Source organism: Sebastes fasciatus, chromosome 20 (assembly GCF_043250625.1).
Source record: "Sebastes fasciatus isolate fSebFas1 chromosome 20, fSebFas1.pri, whole genome shotgun sequence".
Taxonomy (NCBI): Eukaryota; Metazoa; Chordata; class Actinopteri; order Perciformes; family Sebastidae; genus Sebastes; species Sebastes fasciatus.
The window spans coordinates 14,397,614-14,417,426 of NC_133814.1; the positions used below are offsets into that span (position 1 = coordinate 14,397,614).

Genomic DNA, 19,813 nt, shown 5'->3' on the forward strand with positions numbered 1-19,813 from the left:
TATGCTTTACATGGGGTTGTACTGTAGTTTGTCATGAATGCTTGATAAGTAATCTACACCTGCTTGATTCTCTATCTATCTATCTATCTATCTATCTATCTATCTATCTATCTATCTATCTATCTATCTGTCTATCTATCTGTAGGTTTCTCTCCTCTGTTGATCACCTGACCTCTCTTGTCATCAGCCTCCTGCCTGCACAGCTGCTGCTCCTCGGCTCTGGACAGTTTTCCAGATGCAATCTGCCGGATCGTTGCCCGTTTCCTCCTCTGACTACCTGTTGTGGATGTCCTGCCTGCCTGCCTGCTGGTTTCTGGGGTTGTCGTTGCCTGATCCTGCCCGCCTGCCTGCAACCATCTGTAAGCATGATCCTAACCAAGTAAACTTCCCTTTAACCCTTTCTGTTGGGTCAAGAAGTAGAAAGAATCATTCACTCAACAGGGTTTGGTCAGCTCTCTATCTGGTATTTTTTTCTATCAGGACCAAGATAACTGATCGGTGCAGGGAGCGACGTGTGGACCGCACATGGGAGACGTTTTCCTTGAGGGCTTTCTAATGGATTTATTTTAAAACAAACCTTTGTTGTTTCCTAAACCTAAGCTAGTAGAAGGCAACTTCTCCCATGTGCATGTGGACCCCACTGATACTCTCTGACCTCTTTCCACTGACTGATAGTAGCTTCTTCACCTCTGGCTCCATCTGTCAACATTTTAAAGAATGCAGTCATGTGAAACATAATGCATGTAGATTTCAACATTGTGAGGCATTCCTATGTCATATAAACTATTCTCACTAGCAAATAGTAGTTGTAGTTTGCTTATTTTTTCTTTAAATACACAGTATTTGAGTCAAAGTACAGACATATTAGCAGCAAAATGTGATGTGTCAAAACTATTAGTAACTATTATGTATTGTTTAAAGGATTCCTCACAGTTTGGTCTGAAGTTGCTTCTATAGGCTACACATGGCTGTAATCTGCCAGTAAACAGAGCAGACGAAGAAGTAGAGGTTGCAAACCAAAAACAAAACAAGTCGCCTTGGCCATCTAACCATCTACGAGAGAGAAATGGAGAGAGGTCTTCAGGAATTTGTTTCAATTCGGCAAGTTGTAATTGTTCTTTCATGTCAGCTAGTAATGTTTCATGTTGTCTGGAGACGAAGACAAGCATTCGCATGAATTACCGAACATCCGAGAAGACGCCAACAGTGGAAACAGCTGATTAGTCACGTGAGTTAAATGTTTGCTATGTTAGAATTTATTTGGCAAAGGTGTTTCCATAATCCATTTAGCGCATCAACTCTTTTTCGAAAAAGACAAAAAAACACCTCAAGCGAGCGGAAACTTTTCTCCGCAATTGATGACATTTAATAAAATTTTCCGTTTCCATACAGCTTTTCTAATCCGATAAAAAATATGTGAATGGAAACACGGCTATTGTAGTTAATGGAAAGCCTGGTGCGTCTCATACAGAAGCTAAAAGGTCAGTATCACACGTCAAGGGCGACAAAGTGACTGTATTTGACACTGGGAATGAGAATGGTTAAAATAGAAATACTTCAGGTACAATTACCCCAAAATTGTACTAAAATACAGCATTTGCACTACTGGTTTTATCATTTTAAAGATAAATGAATTGAGGTGATCGCCAGCTGCAGGCTTTTTGTTTTTTTCAATGATAGTTGCTTTTGTTTTGCTCATTTTGGCTTGTTGCCATGCATTCAGTAGATTACGCCTCTCCCACTGTAGTGTTGTCACTATATTCTCAAAATAACCCTGTGAGTTGTCATATCAGCACCATGCACACACCTCTACTACGACAGCACCAGTTATAGCTCCTCTGGCTCAAACCTCATTGTCAAATCTCTTCCACTGTTGTTGAGTTGTTGAATCATTTTATATTTGCCATTGAATCGTACTGAGAGAGCATCTGTGGCATGCTGCTAAAAGTTTAATTGTTTGACAATTGACTACTATTGTCTTATTGAAAATATGACAATAGTGAAATGCTCCACTATGGCCTCTTTTAACCATATCTTTCACAACTGAGCGGGAGCATCTACCTGTGGCCCCTGGCTGGGTGTGGTGAGGAGGTCAGGGAGGGGTTGTCTTTAGTAGGATAGCCCCTTGTGTGAGCCAGATGTGGACAGCTGATAGCATCCCTGCGCCTCTGGACGGCTTTTATCTTGCTTCTGTCCGAGTGAGGGAGGGGTGGGTTACTGTTGTTTAAGCCTCTGCATGTTGGCCCCTTTAAAACAGGGTCTGTGGTCTGAGGGTTCCCAAGTCAGCTTATACTGAACGGCTAATGACTCCTGAACAATGCTGACGTCGTTGGGTAATGTTAACTTTTGACAAGGGGTACCTCAGGGTGTAGGGAAGTAGACTGTTGGTGCAAACAGCACCAGAAATGATTTTGAGTTTTATTATTAATCCATTAAAGAGGAGGATCATACGTGAAACTATCTGTAATCAATGCCCTCCTATGTCCCCGATCACAATTTACAAACTGAAGACTGAACAAAATAAAACATTTTAATAAATTCTGCTTATAGAACTAATGATGCATCACGACTGAGCACGAAAGCTGCTGCTTTCCTCTATTTACAGTTTGTTTCAATATTTGTATACTAAACACTTCTATACTTACTGTATTGGACTGAGGTCAGGTCAGCTAATCTACTGTAGATGTCTAGAACATTTAGGTACTTGTAGTTTACTTGAGTATTCCCATTTTACGTCACTTTGTACTTCTACTTCACTACAATTCAGAAGGAAATGTACTTTTTTTTTACTGCACTGCATTTATCTGACAGCATTACTCTACAATTTAACCTTTTATATACAAAACATATAATGAGCTCATAAAATATGACGCATTGTTACAGATTAAACTGTTCCTACCAGTATGCAAATAGTTCAAATTAACTCCACCATGTATCAGTAATAATCATCCAACAATAAAATAGTATAATACTAACATGGGTCATGTTTCTTTTACTTTTGATACTTTAATTAACATTTTTTACTACTAGTAATTATGTACTTTTACTTAAGTGACATTTTCAGTGAGGACTTTACTTGTAATAAAGTATTTTTATATGACAGTATTGCTACTTTTACTTAAGTAAAGGATCTGAATATTCATTCCAACATTGAGAACAGGCAAAACATTTTAAAATCAGTATTTATTCAAATAATGGAAAAGTTTGAAGGATGTTATGTTTAGGTATATAAATGTGGATATTTTTGTATATTGGTGTGGTGTTGTTTTGGAAATGGTATGGGCCAATATAGGGGAGTATAAAAACCATGAGTTTGGGTCCATTTGGGGGAATACTACGGTGGAGGCAACATGTGTGACGGGTGTGACGGGTGTGAAAAGGAAAATAAATGCTATTATGCTGAAATGCCATCCAGACTGATCCTCATTTCCTCCATGACCGCTCGGGGATTCTAACAAGTGGTGTCAGAAGGGGGATAAAAGCCTTGCTGGATCCAGAGCTTTTCCAAGAAAAACCTGGCTTCACAACTCTGGTCCAGCACAAGGTCCATCTGAAGGGAGAGGCTGCTCCCCGCCGGAAGAGCTATAGGATCCCTGAATGTTTGGTACCAGAGTTCAAGAAGGAGATTGAACTGATGTTGCAGCTGGGAATAATTGAGACATCAACCAGTGAGTGGTGCAGTCCTGTTGTGTTGGTACCTAAAAAAGATGGCTCACTGAGGTTCTGTATTGACTTCAGGTACCTCAATGCAGTCTCAAAGTTTGAAACCTACCCAATGCCCCGCATCGATGAGTTGCTGGAAAGAGTTGGGAGGTCCACGTTCATCACCACGCTTGACCTGAGTAAGGGGTACTGGCAGCTGGCCCTGGCACCTGAGTCCAGGGAGCTGACAGCATTCAAGACGCCCTATGGCATGTTTCAGTTCAGGGTGATGCCGTTTGGTCTCCATGGGGCGCCAGCAACCTTCCAACGACTCATGGACCAAGTGTTGAGGGAGGTGCCACAGTTTGCAGCCGCCTACTTGGATGATGTTGTCATCTTCAGCCAGACACGGGAGGAACATATGGCTCACCTGCAACGGGTCCTCCACCTGATCAAGACAGCCGGGCTAACCATCAATCCAAACAAGTGTGCTTTTGCACGGGAACAGGTGGAGTACCTGGGCCATGTCGTTGGACAAGGGGTGGTCAAGCCTCGAGTGGGGAAGGTGGATGCCATCCACTCGTATCCGGTGCCCACCACCAAGAAGAAGGTGCGTGCCTTTATGGGGCTGGTGGGTTGGTACAGCAAGTTCATCCCCCACCTTTCTGAGAGGGCAGCTGTCCTTACTGACCTCACCAAGGCCTCAGCCCCAAACAGAGTGAGATGGAATGAAGAGTGTGACAGGGCCTTCAAGGATCTCAAGAGTGCCATCACAAGTGAGTCTGTTCTACACACTCCTGACTTCTCTCAGCCATTCACACTGCAGACGGATGCTTCTGGTGTCGGCCTTGGAGCAGTGCTGCTACAGGAGGCTGAGGGGGAGAGGCGTCCTGTATTGTTCCTGAGCCGCAAACTCCTGGACCGGGAGACAAGGTACTCCACAGTGGAGAAGGAGTGTCTAGCCATGAAGTGGGCCGTTGATTCACTGAGGTACTACTTGCTGGGACGTCACTTCTGCCTTGAGACGGATCATCGGGCTCTGCAGTGGCTGAACCGGATGAAGGACTCGAATACACGTATCACAGGGTGGTACCTGTCCCTGCAACCCTACGACTTCACAGTCCAGTACCGGGCAGGAAAGGCCAACCTGGTAGCAGACTGTCTCTCCAGAGTACATGAAAATTGAGGTACTGTACTCTTTGGAGAGGAGGGGAGGAAATGTAACGACGGCTCGCCGTTACGGGAGTAATATAGTAATTGGTGTGTATGTTTAACTATAATTACTAGACGTATGTATTATTGAATACACTTAAGGAACACACAGAGGTATTAATTAATTAAAACCGTCAATAACATGCCCCACTTACTACTTCCGGTTTCCGTCTCCCAAGGTGCGCAGGTGAAAGAGATCCCCGGGGACTCGCGCCCTATTAATAGTTCCGGGAGGGCGAAACCAGTGGGAAGTGGGTGGAGGGGAGTTCGGCGGGACTGTTTATTGTGTATTTGTGAAAGGGTAATGTTTATGGATATTTATTGAAGATAGTTAGGTGTGTATGTATTTATTAAGAGGATTTATATGTGGGAAATGTCTTTAGGTATATAAATGTGGATATTTTTGTATATTGGTGTGGTGTTGTTTTGGAAATGGTATGGGCCAATATAGGGGAGTATAAAAAACCATGAGTTTGGGTCCATTTGGGGGAATACTACGGTGGAGGCAACATGTGTGACGGGTGTGAAAAGGAAAATAAATGCTATTATGCTGAAATGCCATCCAGACTGATCCTCATTTCCTCCATGACCGCTCGGGGATTCTAACAGTATCATTTACTGAATGTGAACATACCTCAAAGCCCAGCCCGTTCTCATTCCCAGGGCGTCAAATACCGACGCTTTGTCACAGCCATCAGCGTTCGACATGAGATGCTCCGGGCTTTCTATTAACTACAATGTAAACCCATCCGCGTCAATATTAAACGCTCAGGGAAAGTGCTTTGGTGACGTAGTTTAAAGAGCGAAAAAGATATCAGATATCTGTAAGAATGCACGTGGGTTTATATATGCTTTATATAGATGCATGTGTGCAGCCATGCTGGTGTAAAAGCATATATACAGCACATGTGTGTGTGATAATGTCAGGTAAAAACAGATGCAACACACTGTGAAGATTATACACCGATCAGCCATAACATTATGACAGCATGGGCACCCTGACCGGTCTGGGGCTACACAGCCCCATACGCAACAAACTGCGATGCACTGTGTGTTCTGACACCTTTCTATCAGAACCAGCATTAACTTTTTCAGCAATTTGAGCTACAGTTGCTCTTCTATTGGATCGGACAACACGGGCCAGCCTTCGCTCCCGACATGCATCAATGAGCCTTGGGTCTGACCCTGTCGCCGGTTCACCGGTTTTCCTTCCTTGGACCACTTTTGGTAGGTCCTGACCACTGCAGACCGGGAACATCTCACAAGAGCTGCAGTTTTGGAGATGCTCTGACCCAGTCGTCTAGCCATCACAATCCGGTTGGCTAAATGGTTAAATGTGTTGTTGTGTTTCACTTTAACAGAGCAAAAATGAACCAGAATGTTCATCTTACATCTCTTCCAGAGGGTAAGCCACCTTAACTTTTTTTTGCCAGCAGGTTCAGTGTCCTACTCTAATGTACAGGTCATTAATAGTGTGTTTCATGTCTCAGGCCTCAGTTTCAGGCAATGGACGGATACAAGATGTCAACCATCTCGGAGGGAGAGGAAGATGAAAGGCGTCTTCATCTAAAGTTTCTCTCTCCACCCTGGCGGCGTTGAAGGTGAGCGTGCAGGCCCAGCCACTGTAATCCAAGTCTCTGTTGTCCTCACAAACACAGACAATAAATGCGATAAGATGCTGGTTGGATAATGACACAGTGCGACTGGTTTTCTGCACACACCAAGTCGCTGTATTTACTATCAATATTATGGGTGAGACCAGAACACAACAATGTGTGTGTGTGTGTGTGTGTGTTAGTCCCACCCATTATCAGGCAGGATGCACCCGCACATATAGGCAGCTTTAAAGAGGTGGTGTTTATAAAGTCACGCTTTTTGGCCATTCTGGGGTCAGTCACTTGTCACTGCTGAGTGCCTGCAGGAGGTAAGTGTCACCTTTTCCTGTTGGAGTTATGAATGGTATTTGTGCAACGATACAAGTAAAGCTTTGAAGCATAAAAAATATGGGAGTTTCTTGCACATTTACTGTTATTGTCTTATCATCAATGCTGCAGTGGGATGATTTTCAAAGATTAGTGCAAGGTTTTCTGTTTAGTCGTACTCAAAATATGTACGAACAAATCTTTGCAAACACTTTTCAAGAAAGTATGCATTGAATCTTCCAGATTTAAAGTGCAAAAACTGAGGTGGAAATTTAACATTCATTACTAAATGCCTACAGCGATACTACTGAGGCTCTCAGTGATCCATTAAAACATCTTCAAGACTACACAGCAGGTCCAGTGTCATTTACTGGAGTACATAAGTGTTTGGCTCAAATTTAATCCTTCAATTTAGAGTTAAAAGAAGGCCTGACTTGTGTTTGAATGATCAGTTAATAAAAACTCTCAAATTATTTAATGTGGAGGAAAAAAAAGTCTGAATTTGCATAAAAAAATTGCTTGTGCAGTTATATTTTCTTGAGAAATTAAAATAAATGATTATCGTTACACATGCTTATTAACGATAACCCAAAAAATTGTACGAATACGTTGCTTTTTGAAACATCTATAAATATGTATTTTTCTTTAAGTGTCTATGTGTGTGTTAGATGCATATTTGTCTGCAAAACCGAACCAATAAAGTTACAAATGTATTATCACCTCGATGCCATTTGAGGCACACACACATATATTATTGCTGACACTGTACCAGTGTGTGCACACTGCACTTAAACCTACTCATGTACTTATTCACTGTACATATAAAAACTTGCAAATTTGTACTTGATGATTCAATTATGCACACACACGCGCACACGTACACTCACACACGCACACACACATGCATGCACTGTAGACAGCGTCTAGTCAGTCGGTCTAATCTGAACCTTCCACCCCTTTGCTCAGCTATGTTTTGGAAATAAATCATTCTGTTGTCACACACAACTTCAGCGCTCCGGTCCAATCTGAGATCAAATGGACACTGCAGATATCTTACATAAGACTGAAGTCAACCTGAATCCATATTTCTTTATTATTGCAAATTTAAACATTCATTCACTCAGTTCATTCTTGTACCACTTTGAACATGCAAAATTAAAGTGAAATACACCCAAACACACATTTTATTCAAACTTTAAAACGTGTGTGAAAGTGAATTCAAAGATCATATTCTCAGTTGATATTATGGACTATGTTATTGGAAAAAATGTCTTAGTGATGAAAAACAGAGTGGTTTTTAAGTGGGTCCATTGTGTCTGTTCCAGCTGCCTGGTACGTCAACGCCAACACCTTACACACTGTGCAGAGTGTAAGGTAAGGGACACACACACACACACACTGTATCTCCACTCCGGCACACGACACGTATTGACAGTCCAAACATGTCCAGTCTGAGCCGTCATTCACGTCCACACCGGAAACTAGCAGTGGCCCAGAGCCTGGAGCCGGCCAGTTGTTGAGGCGGGACGACCAACATGTTTATCTTATAGACACACGCAAGTGTCACCACCTTTCTACATTAGCCTGATCCATATCCACACCGATGCTGCCAGGAGGATTATTGTAATAACAGTCACTCAGTCTGACACTCAACACCCAAAATATCATCAGTGTTTCTGTTCTGTGGTGAAGCGTGAATGTGGTTTTATCTGATCCTGCTCTGAGGAGAGCGTATCTCTCTGAGGCATGCTGCTCTCTTCATCCACAACTATAACCTTCAGCTGAAGGCAACAAGCTCAGAAATATTCAGGAAGGTTTGTTCAAAGTCATTCTGGGAAATGTAGGAAATCACAAAGTGATTCTCTGGCTTTCTTTCTCCAGTATTGTGCTCATTTCAAGTAACTCTTGATGAAATTTTAAACAATAGTAACATCACATACACAGTAACAGGCAAGCCGTCATCTAAAATTCACCTTTACTGTTGTATTTTTTTTTAATTCATTCCATTTTTAAAATAGTTTTTATTCTGTTTATTTTATCAATATTATTCTTCTGCCTTGGTGCCTCATTGTTCTGGCAAATTTTACCAATTCTCTCTGTTTTGCTTTGTTGTTTTTTACTGTAAAACACTTTCTAACTGTGTTTAAAGGTGCTCTATATGATTTTCAGAGCATTAATATAACAGCAACCTATTAGCTATGTAAAGATACAGAAGAGTAATGTCTACCTGAGCAGAGAATGAAGTCGCTCTCCCTCTGTGTGTTGTAATCCGAGCTTCTCCTTGCTTTGTTGACATAGCCAGGCCAGCAGCACATGCCTTTTAGTCCATGTGGGCGTGCCCCACTGGCTAGCTCACGGCCGCCACTCTGCACTGCTCTCATACAGCGGTTACAGCTGATAACGCCGTCCCAACTGAAGGCGTTGTCATGGAAGCGTAGCGCCCACCCTCCGGTTCCCCCTTAGGTTAACACTGTTAGCTCTGTCAGCAGTGTTGCAGTTGTTTTCACTGTTAGCACCGTTAGCTTCGAGCCACCAGCTCAGCTGTCGCCATGTTGAGAGCCATGTGGAGGCAATAGAAATGCTCCCAATCTCGCATTTTGCACCTTTAAAAATGTATTAATATCATTATTATTATAAATAGCATATTACACATTATCTTATTCATAATGCATCATCTGCATTACATTGTCACCTTATTTATAGATGAAGGATATGTTCACTCACATACCAATATACTGTATGTACATTCAAACAGTTGGGAATTGTTAAAGTTCAATTGAAGTGAATATGAGGCTTCAAAGGTCAGAGTGAAGTCAGATCAAGAGAAATTACAGACTTTTTAGTGCCAAATTCCCTCTTTGTGTTTCCCTGGTTAGTTGTTCTTTGTTGAGCTCCAATGGAGGGACATTAAGAGTAGAAGAATTTGGTACAACTTTGGTAAGACAATTACTGCAACCCAAAAACTCTTTCAATGTACATATGGGCATGTATGCGAGTTGCTATGAACCATCCTTTAACCTAAAAATAACTGACATTTACTTGATATAAAAGCCATTTTCAGGTTAGATGGAGACAACATATTCCCTCCCAGTGAAACACACTGACAGGTAGGAAGTGGCCAGTGAACCCACAGTCGTTCACCACACGCTTAAAGCTGTAATTGTGGGAGGCGCTGCGAGTTTAATTCAACCACCTGCCCCGTCTGAGATTTTCCCTCTGTCTCAAGGACACAAGCATGTTTTGTGTCCTACACTCATGTCCTCATCAGCCAGTGTTTACCTTTGTCTCTCTCTGTGCCTTCAGAGGTACGTGGTGCTGAAGGAGCGCTAATGAAGGACCAGGATCAGCAGACCTGCTGGCAGGAGACGGGCCGATGGGGGGGCTACGAGGAGAGCTTCGACCCGCAGGCCGGGACGTGGGCGTCGTCCAGCATCTCCTACCTCACCTTCAAGAGCCTCATCCAGCTCCGACGCACCATGAACACAGGTCAGAGGGATAGCAATCAAAACATGAGGAGGTTTTTTTTATATAAATCAAGCTATGTCCATGTATTATTTTCAGTGATGGAAAGTAAAGTACATTTACTCAAGTACTGTACTTAAGTAAGCTTTTGAGGTACTTACGTAACTTAGCGTACTTGTTGTCTTACTAAGAGAAAGGAAATAGAGTGCTCATTTCCTGCTTCCCTGCATTTTCTCTGATAGTAGGTTTCACCATGGAAGAGCCAAAATGAAACCCTTAAAATGGCACCGGCACTCTCAGCACTTCTTTCTAGCTCTCATTTTGTCTGAACCTCAAACCACAACCTCCTCTCTATGATCACCCCTGAATATTTTCCAACATGTTCCTTTGTCAAGGTGTGACAATTTTCGACTGTGAAGAGCGGACAATGTTCAGCATCGCGGAGAAGATGGTCAACGAGATGGTTAACAAGAAGGAGATCAGACCCGGGGACCGGGACGGCGTGCTGAAAGCTCTGCTTCAGAACCGCAGGTATATCCTTTCACGACATCACCCAACAGTGACTCAAACATAAATGACCTACATTTATGATGCTCTTATCGAAAGCTGCGAGTATCTGGCTCAGAGAAAGTCGAACACAACACGCAGCTATTGTGGAGATCAAACCTGTGATTATGAAACACTGTCTCTGACCACCAAACCACTGCTCAAGTCTTTATTAAAGGTGACCAATGTGGACTGTAGTTACCTCACACTTATAAAGGGTACATACCAGAGGTGGGACCAAGTCATTGTTTTGCTAGTCACAAGTAAGTCTCAAGTCTTTACACTCAAGTCCCAAGTCCTAAACTTTGAGTTTTGAGGCCTAAACAAGTCATAATGCGCTCTTCACCAAATGTAATGCCATTTTAACAACAGAGTAACTGACGCTAACTGGTGCTCAGTAAGGAAACGTTAGTTCTTCATGGTTTTCTCCTGCAACTTGATTGGATGCTGTCGGATTGATTCAAACAAAGTGGATCTGGGGAATTAAGTGTAATCAAATGCAATTCCCAATAATATTCACCAACAATAAAGCGTACAAAAACACCACTTTTCAGGGATTCAGCAAGAAACTACAAAAGATAGAAATTCAGTTTTTTCAGTCCAGTTCAGTTTTTTTCCCTACGAGTAAATTCTCTTCCCAAACAATCCAATACAGGATCTCTCAAAAAGTAAATAAACCCAACATCTCTGACGTTTCCGAGAAATCTCCGGTACTGGGCAGTTGATCGTCTTTGTGCACAAACTTTTTAAATAACATACTTTTTAATCTTTGGGTATGGGGGGAAATTTGTGACTCAAGTCCACACCTCTGGTTTCTACTGTCACTGTTGTTTGTTCAAAAAGCAAATAAATCTAAATGAAAAGTCTGTGTAATTTAGATCAAAGCCCACAGAGCATTTTAGTTACACATGTCCATTTTAATAAGATTTTAAGTTTTATTACTTTCTCAAGTAAAATCAGCCTTTAAAGGATTAGTTTGACATTCTGAGAAATACGCGAATGTGCTTTCTTGCTGAGAGTTAGATTAGAAGATTGATCTCATGTCTGTACAGTAAATATGAAGCTACAGCCCGCAGCTGCTAAGCTTAGCTTAGGATAAAGACTGTAAACGGGGGAAACATCTAGCGTGGCTCTGTCCAAAGATAACGAAATCTTCCTAATCACCTATTTTGTTGAATGTTTACTCACTCCTTTCTCCTGTACATGGCGACTATCCGAGAATGATTACATTTTCTGTCATCGCAGCCCTTCAGTCTTCAGTCTGACACTAAAACAGCCAATGACACGTGTTGTTTTCTCCCTCCAGCCAATCAGATGACCCGGAGAGACAGGCCCTGACTGATGGGGTGGACCTGCAGAAGTTCTCAGTCAAGGACAGGGTGAGTTCCTCCACTGATGAGATCACCCACATCATGAATGTGGTGATAACATGATCTAATAACATGACAATGGTGAGAGGATGGCAGTGAACTTAAAGGTGAAAGTGACCTCTGGACCATTTAGAGAAAGTCCTTCAGAAGAGTAAAGCTTTCAGAGGATTCTGTCTCTTTTTAGATGCACATTCAGATTTTTTGTTCTTATACACATCTCCTCCATTTTTTGGATTAATTCTTCTTTTAAATTTCCGCACATATTGTTTTATTTATGTGCTCAATGGAACGTATTCAGTTTTAACGGCCGGGACACAAGACTTGACTTGTTAAGTAAGTATTTTCACACAGATGTGATGCTCGGATTGTAATTTCTTCCTGGGGAAAAAAGTGCAAAAATACAATCACGGATTTGATTTAGAGCGATTGTGAGATTTTGAGCTATTTTGCTTCTATAACATGTCTTCTTTCAGACTAGTTGAAAGAAAGCATCCAAAATACACATTTAGGTGTTTATTTCACTACACATTGTCTCTTTGCGTCTGTAGATTTTGTCCTTATTCTCTAAAACTTAGCATTAGGCAATGCCTCATTTGTATATTTAAACATAAAATTTCAGAAAATATAAAAAAAAAGGAATTATCTTAATTTAAACTTATCAACTGGGGAAGTTTCATGGTGATATCTATTAGTTATTTTTTTACTCTATTCACTTAGGATGTCTCTCCTTAAATAGATAATCTAAACTCACTGCTGTCTTTCAAGCAGCACATATTATCAAGGTAAGCTACTCAGGAAAGATACAGTATAGTGATAATGATTAGGATGGGAAGGATGTTTGCTCACTGTCTGCTCATTCTGTGTTTCTTTAGAGGGATGACTCTGACCGCGTTGAGGCCTCCATGGTGCTAGTAGGTAAGCCAGTGTTTGCGTTGTTTTTATTTAGGCTCTGGAGTACAGTATGTGTGAGTTTGTTGCTGCTGAAGCATTTGTATTAGGGGCTGTCAAGCGACTGAAATATTTAATTGCGATTAATCACAAGCAAATAGTCGCAAATTAATCGCACATTTTTTATCTGTTCAAAATGTACCTTAAAGTGAGATTTGTCAAGTATTTAATACTCTTATCAACATGGGAGTGGGCAAATATGCTTGCTTTATGCACATTTATATATATATTTATTATTATTATATTATTATTTATTATTAAAATGTAGCGTAAGTATTATTTTGCCTCCTTAGTGACGAGCTAGTATGACATGGTTGGTACCAATGGATTCTTTAGGTTTTATGGTTTCATATGATTACAGTATCTTCACTCTAGCTTTAGATATGAGCGTTAATGCATTAAAGAATTTAGTGGCATTAAAACTAATTTGCGTTAACGCGTTATCATCGCGTTAACTTTGACAGTCCTGGTTTATATGAATATAATACTTCTCTCTCTTTGAACCAGGATCCTTGGACTTTCTGGAGAGGCCTACGGTCGTGTTTGTGCGTCTGAAGGAAGCGACTGTGCTCGACTCGGCCTTGGAGGCCCCGGTGCCTGCGCGCTTCGTCTTTGCTCTGGTCGGCCCCAGCAAGACTGACATGGACTACCGCGAGACTGGCCGAGCCATGGCAGCACTAATGGCCGACAAGGTGAGTTAGCTGGCACAAAAACCTGTGAGCAGTGACACATTAACAGAACACAAAGTAGTTAAAAGACAAAGTAAAGTCCTGCTTTTAGTCATCATAATTTAAGTCACAAATGAGTCCAAGCTCAGGATTCAAACACCACAACACTATGATAAACATACACTTATCTTATAATTTTGATTCTTCAGATGCTGCCTGAAGAATATTTCTGACTATACACGATTTGTTGTTGCAAAACACTCCAAACAATAAAAATTGTCCAGACGAAAGAAATGTTTAGAATGTAGAATTGTACTGCCACTCTGCACCAAAGTTATAATGAAATGAGTATGTACGCCTTGTCAAATGCTCCCTGACCCTGCAATGTGCGTTCCTAATACCCCCTCCACTATCCCCACCCCAGGTGTTCAATCAGGCAGCGTTTCAGGCAAAGAGCGCCCGCGAGCTGACGGACGCCGTGGCTGACTTCATGGACTGCAGCATCGTCATCCCGCCCACGGAGATCCATAGCGAGGCGATGCTCAGCTCCATCATCAGCTTTCAGAAGAAACTGCTGAAGGACAGGGTCCAGTCCTCGGATACCGCCGTCCGCCTGGACTCCAAACCTCGCAGGGGTGAGTGCCGTCAATACACACCCAGAACTACACTATCAGTCATACCACACATACTGTACACATAAACAAATTCTTTCCACCCTGCCCCCCCAGTATCCATCTCTACTGGTCCCCCACCCGAAGACCCCCTGTCCCGTACCGGTCGCCCATTCGGCGGGATGATCCGAGACGTAAAGCGGCGTTACCAGTACTACAAGAGTGACATCACAGATGCTCTTAACGCCCAGGTCCTTGCTGCCGTCATCTTCATCTACTTCGCCGCCCTGTCTCCCGCAGTCACCTTCGGAGGACTGCTGGGTACGTGTGCTTATTTGTTTTATTTGAATGAGACGTGGTATTGCTGTTGCGTGCTATAATAATACTCATCTTTGCTGCTCCAGCTGATAAGGTGGACGACATGATGGGCGTTTCAGAGCTCCTCATCTCCACCAGCATTCAGGGGATTATCTTCTGCTTCATCGCCGCTCAGCCCGTCCTGGTCATTGGTTTCTCTGGTCCTCTGTTAGTGTTCGAGGAAGCCTTCTTTGCCGTAAGTTAAAACACTGAATCACGTAGAGTCTCTTCTGATCCATATGATCCCACTGAAGTTCATTTTTGTGACAGATTTGTGATACATACCACATTTTTTTTAATACCACAGCCCATTATTTCTTTAATTCATTTGCTTGGAGTTCAACTCATCCTCAGTTTCCTTCATCCAGTTCTGCAAGTCCCAGGAGATTGAGTATATTGTGGGCAGAGTGTGGGTTGGAGTGTGGCTGGTCATCATTGTGGTGGTCATTGTGGCCTTCGAGGGCAGCTTCCTGGTGCGTTTCATCTCCCGCTTCACCCAGGAGATCTTCTCCATCCTCATCTCCCTCATCTTCATCTACGAAACCTTTGCCAAGCTAGCGAGGGTAAACCATCGTCATCCATTTCACACATTTATTTTTCCATTTAAATTCCGTGACTATAATGCTGTCTCTCGTGGTCAGATTATAATCTTTCTTCATCTCCCGACCTCTCTTTAGACCTTTAAGACTCACCCGCTGGTTCTGAATTACGATCATCTGAATGGAACTCTAGAAAACCCCTGGCACCCGAAGGTGGAGGAGACGATCATGTATGACAACGCCACCGGCAACACGACCATTATCATCAACACCATCAAGCCTTCTTATCCCAACACAGCCCTGCTCTCCATGTGCCTCATGTTGGGCTGCTTCTTCATTGCTTTCTTCCTGCGCCAGTTCAAGAACGGCACATTTCTTCCTGGAAAGGTGAGTTGGGTCCAACGGCCGTCACCAGAGTGTTTCAATAAATACTGCTTTCCAATTATAAGTGAACAAGTTATTTATGTTATCAACTGTTTAATGAAATGTCTCTTTAATCATTGATCTGATCTGTGCTTACCAGGTCAGACGTCTGCTTGGTGACTTTGGTGTGCCTATTGCCATTTTCCTCATGATTGTCGTGGACTACAGCATAAATGATACCTACACCCAGGTCGGCCTCCAAATCCAGTTCACGTGCTGAACAGTGAATTCATGCATTATTCAGCTGAAATGTTAAAGGATAGGTTCACAGTTTTTTAAGTCTGTCTTAAAACAGTCTGACTCATCCAGTGCTGGAATGTAACTAAGTACATTTACTTGAGTACTGCACTTAAGTACAAATTTAAGGTACTCAACATTTTATACAAGTAGAGCTGAAATGATTAGTCAATTGACAAAAAAAATTATAATTGGCAACTACTTTCATAATCATTTAAGTCATTTCTCAATATTTCATGGTTCCATCTTCCCAAACATGAAGATTTGCTGCTTTTCCTTTTAATTATTTAAATGTATTTTTCATAATTAAAAAAAAATGTCTGCATTTACTGTACTTTTACTTTAATACTTTAACTACAATTTCCTGATAATACTTACATACTTTTACTTAAGTAACATTTTCAATGCAGGACTTTTACTTGTAGTGGAGTGGATTTCCACAGTGTGATATTAGTACTTTTACACAAGTAAAGGATCTGAATACTTCCTTCACCACTGGATTCATCGGATGTAGAAAAGTGTGGGTATAAGCTTGTAATTGGACACTTATTTCACGCGGCATTCTCCTCCTCTTCCGCTATCTGTTTTGCAAGGGCACCGTCACTGCATCCAGTGCTTAGCGTCGCCCAAGACGATTGTGATTGGTTTAAAGAAATACAAACAAGCCAGTGGGGTTTTCCCCTATAGCAGAATGATAATGGGTGTAGCCCGACCTTTCTTTAGCGCTGACACAGCACTGTGGAGATAGGTCTAGCTATAACGTAAAACAATAGTCAGGTGCCCATATAAACAGGTTTTGCTTGCTGTAATAATTCCTCCTGTTCCATCCTGGTTTTTAATCATCCTGGTTCAAGTCATGGGGGACAAAATCCATAGTCCTCTTTCTGTGCAAAAATACATTCAAAAGTTTATCTGAAGCTAATATGTTGTCCAAATTAATCAAATCAAGTGAATATCTTCCAAGTTAAAGTCTTTTTAGTGCAAATTTCATCTTTTTGTTACTATCCCTCCTCTGCAGCTCAACAGAGAAACACAGAGAGACGCTATAAACACTGTGACATTGGAAGATATTCACTTGATTTCAGTATCAACAATGTTTCAATGCACACATGGGCACTATTGTTTTAAGACAGAGAAACATTGTGAATCAATCCTTTAACACAGTTCTTTAAAACTAGTGGCTTTTTCTTTACAGAAACTCGTGGTTCCCAAAGGTCTGATGGTGTCCAACCCATCCAAAAGAGGCTGGCTCATCAACCCCTTCGGAGAGCACAAGGTTTTCCCCGTGTGGGTGATGATTGCATGCTGCGTACCGGCCCTGCTCGTCTTCATTCTGATCTTTCTGGAGTCTCAGATCACGACGTGAGTCGTTACATCTCAACAACATTATCACTCACTGAATTATCAACCTCGTAAAGTCAAATTTGATTCATGTGTTGCATGTATCTGTTAACAGTCTGATTGTGAGTAAGCCAGAGAGGAAGATGGTCAAAGGCTCCGGATTCCACTTTGACTTGCTGGTTTTAGTCGGCATGGGAGGACTCGGTGCGATATTTGGCGTGCCGTGGCTCAGCGCCGCCACGGTGCGATCCGTCACCCACGCCAACGCCCTCACCGTCATGAGTAAAGGACCGAAACCTGTGATTGAGAAGGTGATGGAGCAGAGGATCAGTGGCATTCTGGTGGCGTTGCTGGTTGGTAGGTGCTGTCTAATCATCAATGTATCTTTTATACGACAGGCAGGTCTACAAATCTACTGGTCTGCCATTAAAGCACAGTACACTAATCTGAATGTCTTTTTGTGTCAAGGGCTGTCAATTCTGATGGAGCCAATCCTAAAGCTGATTCCCATGTCGGCCTTGTTTGGGATCTTTCTCTACATGGGAGTTACATCACTCAATGGCATCCAGCTGTGGGATCGTATACTGCTTCTGCTCGTCCCTAAGAAATACCACCCTGATGAACCCTACGCCACCAGAGTAAGAGTCCCGCCGTGATTACATGACAACCATGGACTGTTGCTGCTTAAGTGAAAATGCACCAAATAGACCAGTATTTGTGTAAAAAGTGTTAAAGGGGACCTATTATGCTTTTGTGCTAGAAGTCACGCCTTTTCTTCCTTAACATAGTGATGTCACCAAGTAACACATTTGCATAGTACCTGCTTAGTGACTAGTTTGGTATGCCCTCAAAAAAAGTTAGAGCGGTGCCAGAGCGGAGTCCAAAGAGTTTGGTTCAGTTGACCATTCACAACAGAGTGGGCCAGCTGACCAATCAGAGCAGACTGGGCTTTTCGGGAGGAGGGGGGCAGGAGCTTAAACAGAGCGTTTCAGACAGAGGATGAAAAGAGGTGCTGCAGCACAGCCGGTATGACACAAATAAAGCGTTCTTTAAACATTGAAGCATGTAAACATGTTCTAATAGAAACCTCAAATACAAGTATGCACCTGAAAATAAGCATAATAGGTCCTCTTTAAAAGTAATGTGTTTGAGAATAACAGCACTCGTTTGAACTCATATGTCACATGTGTTGGCCACTATGAGAGCCTATAAATCACATCTAAAGACAAAAAGTATCCGTGTGTGCATTTATGTCTATCTGACCGATATTTTTGACATGTTGTCTACAGGTGAGCACCGGACGAATGCACGTGTTCACGGTCATCCAGGTAGTGTGCCTTGCAGTTTTGTGGATTGTCAAGTCCAGTCCAGCGTCCCTCGCACTTCCCTTCATCCTCATCCTCACCATCCCTCTACGCATATTTATGACCGGCCGTTTCTTCACTGAACTGGAAATGAAATGTGTAAGTGGATACATCCTCCTGTCATTTGAATAAATTAATGCAGATGTAAGCAGTATTAAGCATTCATTTTTCCGGTGTTTGTTGTGTCTTAGTTGGATGCTGACGACGCCAAAGTGACATTCGATGAGGAGCCGGGGCAGGATGTATACTGTGAAACTCAGATGCCGCTGTAGATGTCTTCCATGACAGCTATCATCTTTTATTTTAACAAAATATATTTATTTTATATGTGGCTCGTATGAATGTTTCATCTACTTATGAGCACAAACATGTTTTGAGTGTTTTTTTCATGAAAAATGCAGATATAAATTCTATCTTTATAGTGTCAATATGGATGAACATTAATATATTGTAAAAATTGTCTTCGCCAAACATTCCTGAAGAGTTTTCAACAGTCACTCAGGTGAATTATTTGCATTATGTTGTTTTGTTTCTATTAGCTTTTGCTTACACACTACTGAAGGTGGACATATTCATATAACATTGGCTAAGATAAACATTTAGAAAAAGCACTCATACATGACATAAAAAAAATCAATCATGCCAGCACTACAAAAATGGACAGATTGAATGCTGAGTGGAAAATATTGTAGTATTAAAAGCCCAAATTGTATGTTTTTCCAAGCGATCGCACATTGAATGTAATGTTGTAACATGTGCCACTTAAGTTATTATTGTACTCACTCGCTTGATGCAAGTGAAATACAAACTCTGAATGAAGTAATACGTGATTCATTAGGCAACGATGCAAGCAACTTGTAGATATTTTAGAAAAGATTATCAAACTGGCAACACCAATGTAACGCAATACAGAGAGAGAGAGAGAACATGGAACATTCTTTTATGTTGTTAAGTTTATTTTGTGTTTTATGTTGCTGTCTTGTCATCTCTCTATAAATAATAATAATAAAAACTACCTCCCAAAGGACCCATCAACTTAATTTCATTGGGTGTGATTGGCTTTAAGGAAAGCAGGGACCAATGAAATGTTCTGCCGATCCTATTTATTACTTTTTTAGGGCTGCAAAAAAGTCGTAATATTAAAAGAATAAAGGCATAACTTTATGAGAAA

At 41.8% G+C, this 19,813-nt stretch overlaps 1 protein-coding gene across 2 annotated transcripts; it reads left to right on the forward strand.

Moving 5' to 3' along the window:
* The first annotated feature begins 6,739 nt into the window (after nt 1-6,739).
* slc4a1b (solute carrier family 4 member 1b (Diego blood group)) lies at nt 6,740-19,666 on the forward strand. Of its 2 annotated transcripts, XM_074620291.1 has the most exons (18): nt 6,740-6,778; nt 8,102-8,150; nt 10,080-10,262; nt 10,634-10,769; nt 12,091-12,163; nt 13,027-13,069; nt 13,610-13,794; nt 14,195-14,405; nt 14,499-14,702; nt 14,786-14,934; nt 15,107-15,301; nt 15,416-15,664; nt 15,801-15,890; nt 17,133-17,299; nt 17,394-17,635; nt 17,747-17,916; nt 18,568-18,741; nt 18,834-19,666. In XM_074620291.1, exons 3-18 carry the CDS (start codon nt 10,106-10,108, stop codon nt 18,912-18,914), a joined length of 2,526 nt encoding a protein of 841 aa, XP_074476392.1. In that variant the 5' UTR covers nt 6,740-6,778; nt 8,102-8,150; nt 10,080-10,105; the 3' UTR covers nt 18,915-19,666. The 2 variants fall into 2 exon arrangements, with proteins under 2 accessions (XP_074476392.1, XP_074476393.1); XM_074620292.1 differs by lacking the exon at nt 8,102-8,150 and having other exon boundaries at nt 6,747-6,778; nt 10,049-10,262.
* Nucleotides 19,667-19,813: the final 147 nt, after the last annotated feature.